Source organism: Erithacus rubecula (genome assembly GCF_903797595.1).
Source record: "Erithacus rubecula genome assembly, chromosome: 17".
Taxonomy (NCBI): Eukaryota; Metazoa; Chordata; class Aves; order Passeriformes; family Muscicapidae; genus Erithacus; species Erithacus rubecula.
Window position 1 is genome coordinate 906,282 of NC_136669.1, and position 15,542 is coordinate 921,823.

Consider the following 15,542-nt stretch of genomic DNA (forward strand, 5'->3'; position numbering starts at 1 on the left):
CAGCGCATCTTACCAGGAGATAATACTTTTTACCTTTGGATTTGTTTAGTATAGTGGAATTAGGCTTAGCAAAAGAGGCACTTGGCAGGCAGATTCCAAAGACCTCCCCACTTCTGTGCTATCATCAGATAACGAGATCTTTCAGATTAGAAAGCCAATATCAGTGGGCAGAACAAGGCGGCGGAGCCGATCCGTTCTCTCGGAGCTCCAGTCGCTTCGTGCCGGTCCCTCCAACCTCACCGGGCAGCGCAGGTGTCGCACCCCGCTCTCACTCTGCATCCGCGGGGGCCAAACGCTGCCAGGGACCCTTTTGCTTCAGGAAAGAAATAAAAACTATCGCACCCAAAGCATCTGTGGGAGCCGCTCCGGGCGGCCCGGCCGTGAGGCCGCGCTCCCTCAGAAGATGGCAGCAGCTCCCGCCGCGCCGGCCGCCCCCTCCCCTCCCTCCCTCCCTCCCTCCATCCCTCCGCCCCGCCCCGGCCCCTTCCCCTCACGCAGCCCCCGCCACCGCCCGCTCCTCCTCCGCCCCCAGCCCATCCTCCTCCTCCTCCTTCCTCTTCCTCCGCCAACCCCACCCCTGGCCGCGGGCTGGCCCGGCCGCGGCAGCCGCACCGCCAGGGCTCCCCGCCGGCTTCCCCCGTCCCCACGCGCCGCCAACACCTCCTCCTTCCCCCTCCCTCCTTCCCCACCTCCGCCCTCCTCCTGCTGACGTCTGGCTCTGCCCGGCTGAAAACTCGCTGCCGCGGCGGATGCGGCGGCTCTCGGCAGCGCGGCGGCAGCAGCAGCAGCAGCAGCGAAGATGGTGGCGGCTCCGTGCGCCCGGCGGCTGGCGCGGCGCTCCCGCTCGGCGCTGGTGGCGGCGCTCACCGTGCTGCTCCTGCAGACCCTCCTCGTCTGGAATTTCACCTCCCTCGACGCCGGCGAGGAGCAGCGCGGCGGCCGCGAGAAGCGGGAGCGCGGCGGGGAGCAGCGGGGGCAGGCGCAGCGGCGCGGACCCGCCGCCCCGCACGGCAAGGCGATGGTAGGCGGGGAGCGGCAGCGGCGGTGTGGGTCTGTCTGTCTGGCGGTGTCTGTCTGTCTGGCGGTGTCTGTCTGTCTCGCTGGCGGTGTCTGTCTCGCCGCGGGCTCGTGTTCCCCGCTGGGCGCCGCGGTGCGGGGCCGCTCCTGTCCCCGCTCTGCCCGCTCCTGCCGCGGTGCAGAGCCACCAAACGCACCCGTGCCATCCCTTCCCCTTCTCCCTCCTCGTCCCGCTGCCTGCCGCGGGCATCGCAGCATCCCCGAACTTCGTGGCAGAGCCGCCTGCCCCACTCCGTCCTAGGCGTTTGTTCTAGCGCTACTTTGCTTTTTCCACCCAGAAAAGAGGCGCTGTTCTTTATTGCACAGCTCTGACAGGCCCAGGAGGTGACGGGCAGTGAAATGTAATGCAATCGTTTTATTAACCGCTGACAACTCGGGGCCACTGCAACTGTGCCCACACAGGATGAGACCTCGTCTGTTGCCTCATTCTATTGCAAACTCTCTGGTTTTCATTCAAACGGCTCGGGCCTGAAACCACAAGGGGTTGCAAATCTGGCTCTAGTGCCGGTTGAGTTTTCTATTTTTGAATTTTCTATTTTTGGATTTTCTATTAGGCATGTGAAAAAGCAAATTAACAGTGTTCTTGCAAACCTCAGCTATGTAGCACCAGTACGAGTATTCTCCAGCTCAAGAGAAGCTTCCTTTGGTTTTCGTTTTATCCTTTCAGCAGTAGGCTTGCGTTAAGTAAGCGATGCCTCTGAAAGTGAATGGCCAGTTTTGTCAGTTTCTGTATTTTTGTTTATATCCTTGAGAGAGAAGGCAAGAGCTTGGGCTCTCCTTGGAATTTGCAAGGATAATTACAAGTGGTTTGGCCCGGAGAGGCTGCAAAGAGCTGAGCTCCCATCACTAACGTTTGGGACAACTTGTACATCCCCATCCACTGTGTGCAGATCCTGCTCTGCTTTGTGAAAATTTAAACTCTAGTTTACTGAATTCGGTTCTACACACAAGCTTATTTTGGTATTTGCTGTGTTCAGAAATGTAGCTATTTTGGCTCCAATGGTTTTCCTCCAGCACCTTGCCTTCTCCCTCTTTTCTTGTCCTTCAAGTCCTTTCTGCTCTCGTCTCAGTCTTCTCCAGCCTTTTCCTGATCTCTGCACTGTGGGTTATCCAGGCTGGTGGATGCTGGTACCTGGGCAGGCTGCACCTGGAGCTTCAGCCCTGCTTCCCAGCTCCCAGACTTTCTAGGAAATGATCCTCTTCTGTGGGTTCTGGGCTATGCTGGAACGTGTTCTCCCAGCAATTGTCCTACAGATGTCCTGGCACAGCGTCCGGCGTGCACCCGGTTTGGGGTCGAGATCTCATTGTTTCCACGCTGGCCACATGCAGACACTGAATAGGAGTATTTGGATGCTGGCAGTTATGAATCACGCCTTTTGCATCCAGTTTTGATCAAAGACCTAAAGATGGAGCACTGGGGTTCTGAATAGAAACCGCGTTTTAAAACCCATGCCGAGTGCACCTTTTTTCCCCTCGTTAAGGGTCGGACTGGGCTGTGCCACGATGTGTGACATTGATGCTAAAAGCAAAGGCAGCAATGCTCAAAGCAAGTGGCGGTGTGCTTAACCACGCTGTGTCTAGAGGTGATTTGGAAAGGCTTCTTCAAGATGACTTTTTGGCACTTGTGGCTTTGCTTAGCCTGGGAAGTGGCCACCATCCTTAAAATTACTTTGTCAGAATACAAAACCTCACACTTACCTATCCATCCATCGACTGCAATGTGTGCTTGGTGGAAAAGTGGTAGAGAAATTGCCTTAAAAACTTCCCACCCATTTAAATTGGTAGGTAAAGACACCAGTCTTGACTATGTTACCAGTCTTGATTTTAGACTCGGTTCAGGAGGAAAAGCTGAGAAATGCAATTGTATGTCATCTGTATACAGGAAGATTTTTTTTCCCGTTGCTTTGTTTGTGCATTTCAATGCAATTGATGTAATATCCAAGCAGAGTTGGTATCCTTCTGAGTCCTGGTTTCCCACAGTTTGTGTGTGTCAGATTGTTCTGCTGCAGTTGGAGAAGCTGACTGAATACAGTGCTTCCATTATATCCACGTGTCCAAGGACTTTTCAAAGGTTTCTCAGTCTTGCATTTTAACCAAAAATAGTATTAATTTCAATGTGTCTTTGGTCTGTGAGTGCAGTGGTGAGCTTTAATACATTTTGAGGAGTAGATTTTTTGAAAGACTGCTAAATGTTCATCTGTGATGTATTACTTGATTGTGGTTTTTGTACTTTTTTTCACTTGCCCTGCTAACTACACTTATATGAGCCTTTATACTAAATAGTTATGCAAACCAGATTTTGGACACTTGGCAGGAGATAGTGCTTTTTAAACTTATGTCTGAAAGTTGCCAGATGAGGCTACTGTGCTTTTATTTATCTTGTTTTTAATTTGTCTCAGTCCTGTGTAAAAGACTGAAATGGGGGGGTCTACTTTACTTTACTGAGTTAGGCATAAGTAGTGTGAGGATTTGGTAATTTGTGTCTGTGGGAAAAGAAACATAATCCTTTGAACCAGGTATTTAAAAGATACTTAGTTTTTTATTAAATGCTGTCAGATAATAAGCACTATCATTTGGTAGATAAAATAACATTCTACTGTAGTAAAAGGTTTGCTACCTGTACGTAAGTGAATGGGAGTTGCCCACTTGGCAGGAAGAAACAAATTTGAAGTGAGTAATTTTGCAACTGAAAACACTGTTCTATATCTCCTGACCAGCTACATCTGGAGCTTTCATTAGTCACAAGCAGTTTCCTGTAGTTGTTCCATTTTTAATTAAACCAGCTTATAGATACTTCTAAAGAAACACCACCTGTATCTTTAGCCCTGATTTCAGGGTGTACTTGTACTGTTCTGGCAGCTGCACCCTTTGCACGAGCTCTATTCATGCAGCATAACTCGAGTGTAAAAGCACAGGAGAATTAAGCCCCCTTCTGAGAATGGGTTGATTTTTATAGAAGAGTTTTTGTCTTTCAGAAGTGTGCAACAGCTTTTTTTGAAAATACATGCTGCTCAGTCTTGGGTTTCCTTAATGCAGCCTGCTGGGGATGGTGGAAGGGGCTTGTTGTGTATTGGGAGCCCAAAGGGAGAAAATGGGATGCAAGTCCCTGCCTTGGGAATGCTGAGGATGAGAGGGATGTGGCAGCAGAGCAGCAGCTGCTGTGATGCTGCACTGAGAGCTGTTGTGCATCTCAGGGATGCATTGGTGCTGCTCCTGCCTTGGGACTGTGCTGAAATCTGTTTGTCCTTTGTGCCTTGGGCTTTCCCTGCTGCCTCTTTGGCCATGGAGCAGGAATGCCAGTGCACTCTTAGTGCCAGTTCTGTGAAATACTGCTCTTGCCTGCTGCTGAGGGATCAAAGCATTGCTTCAGTCTGAAATTCTCTCTGTTTTGTGGTGAGTTTCTTTCAGCATAAAGCTGTCAAAGGCACCAAACATATCGATAGCTCAGGATGGTGAGAACTGTAGAATGAAAAGAAAGTGTGTTTGGGGTCAGTGAGCAATTTTAATTCCAGGCAAAAGTTAAGCTAGGGAGGACAGTTCTGAGGATCACCAGTGCCTCTCCTTAATTTCACAGCTGTAGTGGGAAATGTGTTGTTTGTTTTCCTGGCAGTGTGGGGAGCGAGGCTGGGCCCTCCATAGGATGATCAGCTGAATGTGCTCAAGTTTGTGTCAATATGCTCAAGAATGTGCCTGTTTTTTCTTGATTTTTTTTCCTTCCTTGTCACCTCCTGGGGAATGCATGCTGAGCTCCACCAGGTTAAAGGTGCAAGAAGCAAAAAATAATTACAATGTTTGCCTAAATTCCATAATCCCTGTTGGTTGCTGAAGTTGGGAAGGACATCCAGGGGCTGCTCTGCTCCATGCTTTAAAAACTGTCATCAGTTGTAACTAAAAGCAAAGTAGCAACAACTCTGATGCTGGAAAACACCATGGGAATCATAGAGGAAAGAAAACCCAGAAGGTTTTACTCCACTTTCTCTAAGGTTCATCCATGAATTATTTCCCCCAGCCTTTTCTGAATGCTCCCCCAAACTAAGACCAGTGCAGAATTCACCTTGTGTGTCATATAAAAGCTTGTGATTCTCTCAGGTTTGAAAATGAGGGTTTTCTTTTGAAGTGCCTGTGCCCCTGGAATGTTTAGATTGTGCAGGTGGATTCCCAGCACTGTTTTGCCAAAAACAAACACACAGCCTGGATCAGCCCTGTTAAAAAGCATCCGTGTGGGAGGTAGAGCAGAGGAGAGTTTCTGGATGGAGCACAGCTCTCAGTGCAGCACAGCTTTGCATGGGGTGGTTTAAATAAGCTGTTAACCTCCATAAAACAAAGGAGTTTTCAAGAAAAAAAGGAACTGTTTCACCACTAATTTATTCTTTTTGCTTAAATCAGTGAATGTATAGCTTCCATGTATGTAGACACAATCAAATGGTAGCTGTTTAAATATATTCCACTCTCTCATTGATGTAGAACTGTGACCTCAGTAATTTAATCTGAACATTTCCCTGAAATGAGGGGAAACTGTTTTTCAGAAATATTTCCAGACATGGAAAGTGCAAAGAAGCTTAATGTGGGCTAATCATTTGTATGTTAAACTTCAGTCCAGAATGGATCAATCTCTGGAAACTTGAGTCTCACTTTACTACACCAGGCTCAATGAATCAGCTTAGTTGAGGTATCCTGTGTTGTGAATAAAATTAATAGCATTGAGCTATTATGTGGCCAAAAATGATGTATTTCTTAGAAAATGGGTCCATGGTACTGACTTGACTGTTAAGTACAGTTTTAATTATTATCAGGAGCTTAATCATGCTGCAATATGGCTTTAATAACAATCTAGAAGGAGAATGGAGACAATTCATCATTTAGTGATGGCAAAGGGGGGAGACAATACATCTGCAGCTGGAAGGTTCATAATCATTTTCCCAAAGTCTTAGCACTTAACAAGGCACAGGTGAATAAAACAAACAAACCTTTGCAGCAAGATTGCTAATGAATGCATCATTTAAGGGAGTATTAAACAGATCAGAGTGCAGTTGCCTTGTTCAGCATCTTCTCTGCAGGAACAATGTGTCACATGGAATGGGTCTGAAGCCTTTTCCCAGCCACCAGTGAATTTTTGGTTGTGTTGGTTTTTATTCCTTAGTGTGATGGGATTTTGCAGATGTTCCCTTTGAAATAGAAGCATTTGAATGTTTTAGCAAGAGAAGACCAGCTGTTGTACAGGGGATGTACAAATCTCATTTACTTCCTGTCAGCTATTGCAAAATGGGCACTTTTTGGTGTAAAAATCCCTCATTACCTGCCACATGCTTTGGCTCTATTCAGAAACATTTTTCAAAATATTTCTTCCTCTCAGCATTGGAAGTCCATGATCTGTGATATGGCATCTTATTAGTGCTTGCTAAGGGCCAGGAGTACAATGAAAGCATGTGGTGATCTTAATTTGCAGCAACAGTCAAATTATATAACCTCAAGGATTAATTTTAATCAAATGCTTCCTGTGTTTTCTTTATAGTGTTAAAATTAGACCTGGCACTTGGCTGTGACTCTTTAATTGGGATACAGTGTCCTGTATTTTTTCTTTTGGTGTGGGCTGAGGGGATGTCTGATTTGGGCAGAGGCAGAGCATCCCTGTGTGAGGCTCAGAGTAGCAGTTTCAAGTGTTTGAGTCTGATTTTTACACTTGGAACCTCAGTCCTTCATTTTTCTTTTTGTTTTAAGTAATGGTAGGCCTTTGTTCCACAGAGCACATGTTGGTATAACTCCATTAAAGTCAGTACAGACCAGCTGGGGATTCTGGACCACTAATGTAATTATTGTTATAATGATAACATCAAACAAGTAATCATTATTTTTACTCTCTCTTTTCATTTCAAAATGAGAAAATTATTTCCTCTTGGATCAGTGAAAGTAATTTACATTATGCACAATAATGGTCTACATGAAAATATAATTATTATTCATTTGTGTGGCACCATCTGGGTACTAGAAGCTTCACAGACATGTGAGGAGAGGTCCCTGTCTTGAGGAGTTTACAGGCTGAATAGCAAGTTAGAGCTGCCAGCAGATAACCAGAGTTATTGCAGTATTTGCAATATTACCATGTTCCCAAATTCCCAAACTTTACAACAAATACAGGAGTGAAACCTTTACTGAGTCTGAGTGTGCATGAGAATGAAGAGACCAGGCTTTTATAACTGTATGGGTATAAAAATTTAACAACATGCAGCATTACCTAAACATATTTATACATATGTAACCTGAAAGGGTCAGTACAGGACAATGAGATCATGTGACTTCTTATTTTTAGAGATGATTAGAGAATTTCTCCAAGGGACAAACTATTTATAACACGTCTATAATTTACTGCTTCCCTTTTTTTTTTTTTTTTTTTAATGATGAAATGAAGCCAATAAATGAATACCAGCTAATTAAAAAAGTTAGCTAAAAAGGATTTCACACTGGTGTGTGGTTGACTCTGTGGTCAGATCGTGAATGCCTCCCACATATATTTTGTTTTCAAGCTACTGTTCTGTTGCTGTTCTATTATTAGAGAGTAAGTGGGATGCTTATTTAAAACAATTCTCCAAAGCTGAATGACACTGCAAACTTCAGTTTAACTTGGATTTGGTTGGATGAGTCATGGACACTCATTTCTGCTTCATGCTGCAGCCTTTGCTTGCCCTTCAGATGTACTTTTTGCTTCTGTTGTTCTGGTGAAATCTCAGTATTTTTCTGCAGGTTGGTGCTATTCAGTGACTTTTTGTCGTGATCAGGTTTGGAATTCATGCTGTCTGAATTTCTGAAGCATCTCTCATTTTGTTCTTAAAGCTCAACCTGTTTCTAGTTATCTTTGTTCTTTATAATTGCATTCTTTCTGATTCAGGAGCACACAGGGTTCAGTTAAAATGTCTTATTCCAAAGAAGAAGCCTTTGAGGTTGTGACTGTATTGATTCAAGTGGAGCAATCTCTCTGAAACTACATCCAGCCTGTTGACCCTTGCTTGGGAGAGGCACAACAAACCTGAAAAATGGCATTTCCAAGGGAATTTTTTGGTTCTTTGGAATTGCAGCACTGCATGTCACAGAGGCAAATAGAGTCCTGTGTGAACTGGCCATGGATGTCAGTGTCTTTAGTTATTTCAGGAACCTTTTCCTCAGTGTGGAACTGTACCTGGAGCTGTAACTAAATAAATGAAAATGTAATCTGGACCACTCTGTGGAAATGAAGCATTACCAGAGATCTGCATTGGAGGCATCTTGAACAGACATGTAAATAAAAATTAATCTGTTATCAGGCTAATCCTGCCTCTAGAAAAAAAAATACTCTTACAAAAACTAGCAACTTGTCTGCAGATACCCACATTTGGCCAGCTGGGGATAAATCTAGACACCTAACTAGATTAACTTAGGTGTTTACAGGCTTGCTTGTGCTCTTAAAACTTGCTGTGGGTGCCTGACAGCTGCTTCAATATGTAAATAAGAATTCAGGTGGCTACCTTATGGCATCTGAGTTCAACAACTTGGCCCACAGAATGTAAAACCAAGGAAACAAGAGGAGGAGTGGATGTAGTAAACAAAGCTGTTAGTGTGTATGCACTAGGAGAATAATAATACTTTGCACAGCTCCTGTGCCTCAAACTGCTTATGTTTTGGCATTCACTGGAATTGAGTTTAGTCACTCAGTGGCAGAAATAGAAAGTTGGAGGTGCTGCCTGCTAGCAGAGTGCATGGAGCAGCTCCTCAGCTGTGAGCTGCCTTTTTGGCAGCCCTGCAACAAAAGACGTGAAAGCCTCCAGAGCAATATTTTGATAAGTCGTTGGTTCTTATTAAAATAATAATTATGACAATAATTATAGCTGCAGTTGGCTCTGACTGAGCTTCTAACTGAATAGAGGACAGGGGGAGGAGGTTTGTGGAATGTTCTTGTGAAGCCATCTGGGTCCTGCTCCTCCAGCTCTGCTCACAGATGAGGATATGGTTATTTAAAGTGGTTTGGGGTTTGTGCCCTTTGGTGCTGTCAGACTCTTCTCCCAGAATGTTGCCAATAGGTTATTCTGTAGTTCAGGTTCTTCAGGGGATTTTCACTGTCTGGCTGCACTGATGCAAATTTACAGGAATTCTCCTATTGAGGGCCTATGAATGAATAACTGTGGAAGGAAAAAAGGGGTCGTGCAGATCAAATGCTTCTTCAAGGTCTCTATTTTTGAACAACGGGGAGAGCTCAGCAACTGCAGGAGCATTTTGTTGCTTTTGAAGTGTCAGTGTAATTTTGCAGAGGGTGTTCAGCAGTCATGCACTGTGCTGATGCTGTTTGTGGAGTGGTGGCACCTGGAAGGGATAAGTGAAAGGAAGCCCTTGAATCTCATACTCAGGGATGTGTTTCCAGTTTATTTACCAGAACTTTGCTCTGAATTCTGCCACCCTCAGTGCTTCCAAGCCTTGGGTAGGCAATGAAGGAGGTGCTGTGTGTTTTGTTTGCTTGTCCATGTTTGTATGTTATTCTGAGTTCTAGCACAGCCTCACTCCCTGCTCATCCTTGAACAATTGCCTCCTGTTCCTGGGCTCGTCAGTGGTTGCAGAGGCTCCAGCTGGAATCACTGGGAGTTCTGGCAGTGACTTTGGCTCTGCTGGGACTCTGTTGGTTGGGAAGTGGGTTAAGGGAACTGGTGAGGAAAGTACTTCAAGCCTTTACTCCACACTTGGTAAATAATAACTCCATTATGAAACTGTTTCACTGTTGAATAAATTGGTGTGGGATGCTTTCCTTGCTTGCTATCACTGGTAAATTGCTTTTTTTCCTAACTTGCTTGTCCAGTTTGAAATACTGTTTCCTGTTGGCTTAAAATAAACATTTCTGCAGCATTTGCCTGTTTTATGTGGCTCACAGAGAGCAAAATGTATCCTCAAAGGTTTAAATCTGTTGCCAAGGTTAGGATGGTAGTTTCATAGCAACACAGAGATACCACAGGTGTGCAAATCTCTCTTCAGTCGAGAGTTGGTGGTTTGGTGGTTTGTGTTTTTCCCCTTCCTGTTTACTGGAGTAAAATGTGCTCAAGACTCAGTTTTGCAGCTCTCATGCAAACAGAAGCATGAATGCATACCTGTGTTCCATAGTGGCCAAATATTTGTGGTCACTTGTAAGCAAGGGTTGTTCAGGCCAGAATTTTGGGGACTGAATGTTGCTTAGAAATCTTTGATTTTTCAGCATGCAGTTTAAACAAATCTAGGATGTGGGAAGTCATCATTTCATCAAGTTCCTGCTCTTTTAGTAGCAGATTCCTTCAGAAAATCTTCTTGTTCAGGGTTGGTTCCAGCTTTGATCAATGTCCTGTGTAAGTGTGATATGTGAGAGATTTTTGTGCAGGACTGAACCTTTGTCAGCTAAATTTCACCTTTTTCAGTGTTCTCAGTTGTTTGCTATAGGATGAAGATGCAGATGGGTAAGAGCTCAAGTAAAATAGCACACCAAGAATAACCTGTGGTTGTTCAGAGCCATGGAGTGTCTCCATTCAGATGTGGATGTAAAATCAGTGAAGAATAGTCTTGGGAATATGATTTGTTAGGCTGGGTTTTTAATACAGCCTTTGTATTTTCATTGAAAGGTTCTTCTGTTGTCCTAAAGTGTTCCAGGATAGTAGAAAAGAAACATATTTGATAGCAATACTTCTTTTAGTGGGTGTTTATAAATATTGGTTCTATAAAACTAATATATAATGTTCTTTTCTGTTCTGTGTTCTGAATGGAATTACCTGTGATAGGAGAGATTGGTGGTGCTGGGCAGCTACAACTTGAGTTCCTGTGTATTTCTCTTGGCACTGGTGGAATTATTTAACAAATGCTCTCCATTTTTAGTGTTTTATGAGTGCAAAAACTTAAAATTCAGGATTTTTTTTTTTAAGGGTTCTTCATATTCTGCTGGCATTGTTTGGTCTCAGTGAAAGTTGTGGAATGTTAATTATTAATCCCATGCTGAATTACTAAGGATGCTCCTGTAGGAAGACTGTGCTCTGAGCTTTGCCTTATGGAAATAATATGTTGATGGCAGGTGTGTTGCATTGTGCTTTAGCTCTGATTATCTCAGCTTTTTAGAGGTCCTGTGCTCCAGTGTGTAACTGGTGGATTTCATGGGCCAGATCTGAAGGGAGGGGTGGGATTTCTGAATGGGGTTAAAATGCCAGCTTTGTCTTCAGGTGGATTACCTGTGTTAGAATTTAATTCAAATGTATTGATCCCCACCTAAAGAGATATCCAAATTACTCATGAGTGATGATCAGCCCAGGCATCTGCCACTGTGAGATTAAACTGCAAACATCTATGTTGAAGTTTGTTTATGCAGATATTTATGTTGCTGACTTGTGTTCAGATGCACTTGTGCAGTGTGTCAGTTCAGTGGCTGGTTCATGGTGTTTTTAACAGTTGGGCTCAATGATTTAACTGTCATTTCCAACCTAAGTGATGCTATGATTGCCTGAACCTCACTTGGATGAAAAATAAAACAAAGCCTCAGGGTCTGGCAGAAAGGTGCAGTGTGTGAGTGTGGATTCAGCTCCCAGCTTTACAGAGTGCTGCCTGTGTGGCCTCTGCTGGGGGAGGCAAACACAGGCTGCCTGTCTCAGTCAGTCTGCACAGGGATCAGACCTGCTCCACAGCAAACACAGGGACTGGAGCTGCCCTGAGGAGTGGTTTGCCTCACATCCATGTCTGTTTGTTGTTTGGGTTTTTTTAGTGATGGTGACTATCCTGGAACAGTCACCCAAAGGAGTTTGAAGCTTTAAAGGGCATTCATAACTTGGTAAGTGACTCACTGAGGAGTGCAGAAGAGAAGGTACATTTGGAGAAAAGCTTGGGATGGTTTATTTGCTGCAGTATCTGTTGGGGGTTGCTGTGACTAAGGAGATGCCATAAATGTGCTTTGCTGCCATCCCAACACCAGTGCAGAAAGTGCCTGTTTCCTGCAGCTGCTGAGTGCCAGTGCTGTGCCTGCACCACCCTGTGCAGGATTCCCAGAAGCAGTGCAGCTCTTTTCTCTGTTTCAGTTTCAATTCTTGGGTTTGTTTGAGCCACACCTGAACTGTCAGTTAACAGAGCAGTTGCCAGCCCTGGAGGTGCCCAGGTGGGTTGTCAGGCACCTTTCCTGCCCCAGGAGAGGAGAAGAAACCTTCTGCTTCAGCAGGTGACAGAGCCTGCCTTGGTGGGATGGGGGCTCCAGGTCTGGGCACTGATGTTGGTTCTGTTACAGTGCTGCAGGCTGGGGCTGTGCCTGGCTCACTTTGCAGCAGCTGCTTCTGTTTGGGAGCAGTTGGTGAATAGAACTCATTTTATCTTCTTTCTGCTACATCAGTAATCAGGATAATTTTTCTGTGAGCTGCACACATCTGTGGCCCAAAACCTGTGCTCAGCCTGGAGGAAATCAGTGAAAGGTGACATTTCCCTCAGCTCAGTGCCTGCTTGCCAGTAGCAGAAGCAGCTTATGCTGCTTCAGTTCTATTTATTTTATTTTTAAGCATTTAACACAGATATTTATGAAGTCATTTGGTTTGCACCTATCAGCATAAATAAGAGTATCTTCTGAACATACCTGCAAGCCTAATATTTCTTTTAGGATTACCAATCTCCTTAAATGGTTCGTCTGTGTGTGTATGAAGGGGGGAAAAAAAAACTACAAATCCCCAAACCTTTGGCCATTTCCAGCTGCTGACTGTGAGCATAAGTCCTTGAGAAGAAGCTTTTCTATTATCCCTTGTGCTCCAAAGTTTGCTGAATAAACAAAATGAACACAGATGTTTCCTTGCAGGTCATAAGAAGACACTACTCAAGGCATTGCTCAGCTGCAAATTCTGTGTGCAGAAACCTGTGGGCCAAACAATTCAGTCCTACCCAAGGAAACTTCCTGTGAAGTTGAAGAAGCTTGTTCACCAATACCTTTTGTGTTCATAGTGTATTAACCACTTCATGAATTACCCAGATGTGTATAAGTTAGGCAGAAGCTCATTTCTTGCCATGTGGAAATGCTGTGAGGATGCTGCAATGTGGAATATCCAAGGGCAGACAGGTAGTGGAGCCCAGGCTGTAGGTGAACTCCTGTTCTTGGTACATTTGTGTGTGATTCATCCACATAGCTCTGCAGGAGCTTTACCTGGTGCTAATGTTTCTGTTAGCTGGGCTTGGGGATGCTGTGCTTGATATTTCTGATTTCTAGCTTTTCAGGATCACTTATGTGTTAAAATAAAATGATAATGTCTGTTATGTTTTAATGTGTAGAATCCAGTATGTAACGAATTCTTAACTCCTCTGAAGCTGGTGGAAAAATTCCCAACTACAAAATCACAGAATCAACTAGGTTGGAAAAGACCTTTGAGATCAAGTCCAGCCTGTTATTTTGAAGGAGTTAAGATTTCACCTTAAGGCTTGTTTGCTCCAGTGTTTGTCCTTTGAGTTATACAGTCCTGGCACAGCTGTGAGAGCTGAAATATTTAGTAGTGATTGGTAGTGACTGACTGCAGTCAAAGTCACCTGGAGCTTTTCACCAAGCTGACATTTTGTTCTCTAAGCTCAGGTTGATGTTTCCTTTAACATTTCTTACTGGAAATCCAGTTTTGGTTCAGATCACCAGGGAGGCAGCTCAAGCTCTGCCCTAAGCAGAGACATTTGAATTGAATGGGACATTTGAATTGTGGTGGATGCTCCAACCTCCTGAGCTGCTGTTCAGGCTGCTTTTGCCAAGGCAAAGCATTCATGGATTTTCCTCCCTGCTTGTGAAATGCACTTGGCTCAAACATGGTATAAACAAATGCACTTGGGATAAATACTCCCCTATGCCCTGTTTGTTGTCAAATCATCCCCCCTTATTTAAATGTGTCTATGTACATATATGCATGTATTTCCCAGATGTGTTTATGTGCATATCTGTGTGGTGGAGAAGATTTCTTGCTCTGTGAAGCCAGAGATCAAAGGGTGAAAGGCAGGAGGGTGTCAGCCCATCCCAGCTGCTGTGGAAAAAGATTGATGTGGGACTTTGATGCTTCATGAAGCAGCTTTAGATTCCCAGTGAACATTGTTTTGTTGCATAGAGGAAGACAAGGACTCTAAATCTGTGGAGAGTGAATCTTGCAGGAAAAGAACTTCAGCAAATAACAAGATGAAATTTGTATTCATACACACCTCGGGTGTTTGCTGATACAGGCTGTGCACTGAGTTGTGCTGTTGTGACAAACCAGCTTTTTATTCTTAACAAAATTGTTGCTATTAGTCTCTTGCAGCACATCCAAAAGCTCTTGTCACATTTGATTTTAGGTTAAAGCTGTGTAAAGCCTTCAGGTGTTTTTTTTTAAAGGAACTTGAAATTTTCCTACTGTCTTAGTTGAGAAGTAGTGTCTGCCTGCTACTTTATTTTTTTCCTTTTTGAAACTTTTCTCTTTGGTATTTATAACAAAAACTGCCAATTAAGTTTTGTTTTGTGTTTACTCCATGACAAAGTATATAATTGGCACAAATTTTTCTCTTATAGCTGGAAGTGAAAGCACAATAAAGTCAAGATTTGGAAAGGGAAGTAGTCTGTCTTTATCTAAAACAAGTGTTGATAATCTGGTGACCTTTCTAACAGCATAACAGTGTGATATCTTGTATTTATTTGCAGTCTCCTTGGTTGTAGAGGTTTTAGTGGGATCCTGCCCATCTTTTGCCAATTTTTGCATTTTTCCCCCCAGTGTCATCAGAAGTTTGGAGCATAAGCAGTTCAGTTTCTGCAAAGGAAAAAGAGCTCTTGCTGCTCTGCTGGGAGTTATCAGCAGAATGGATGATAAAGAGGTGAGGAATCCTGAGTCTGCAGGGTAGCAATGAGCAATTCCATCCTGGAGCTGCTGACAGGATGCTGCCAGAGAAAGTGATGAGCAGCATCCTGCCCTGATTGGGAACTGCCTGAAAGATTATAAATAAATATTCAAAATGAATGACCCATTTTTTTATCGCTGCAATGCATTTGTTGAGGATTTCCTCTGAGGTTCTAAAACCTGCAATAAGGTTGGTAGTGCTTCTGTGTATCACCAAGATGATAGCTTTGTTTTAAAAGCTGTGTTAAAAATCTCTGTCAAATAAACAGCTGATCCTCCTTTCTTGGCTTGCTTTTCTTCCTCTGCTTTTTAAGAGATGTGCAGAAAAGTTTTCCCTCTGTGCAGGAGTTGCTTTCCAGACAGGAGATGTCCCCATGAAGAAAGGATGGAGTGTCCTGCTGGTCAGGAGTGGTTGGAGTGATTCTTACAGAACTTTGCAACCTCAGCTGAGGAAACAACCTCCAGAAGTGCCTGGGATGGGGGTGATGCCCCTAAAACCCCCCAGGAGTGATGCACAAAGTCACTCCTGAAACAACTCCTGTATTTCCTGCTGGCATCTTCTACCTTGAAAAAACTGAAAGGGCAGCAAAATGTAATTAATGTGTGATGACCTCTGAGCCTTCTCTCAGAATGTAA

At 44.1% G+C, this 15,542-nt stretch overlaps 1 protein-coding gene across 4 annotated transcripts in view; it reads left to right on the forward strand.

Moving 5' to 3' along the window:
* The first annotated feature begins 473 nt into the window (after nt 1–473).
* The window catches only part of XYLT1 (xylosyltransferase 1), a 141,600-nt gene continuing 126,531 nt past the window's right edge, over nt 474–15,542 (forward strand). For 2 of the 4 annotated variants that reach the window (XM_079320642.1, XM_079320645.1), the window contains exon 1: nt 512–1,021. In XM_079320642.1, the coding sequence (XP_079176768.1) occupies nt 800–1,021 (222 nt within the window). In that variant the 5' untranslated portion in view covers nt 512–799. Of the gene's footprint in view, nt 1,022–15,542 lie in introns of all 4 variants that reach the window. The other 2 variants (XM_079320644.1, XM_079320643.1) reach the window with 2 other exon arrangements.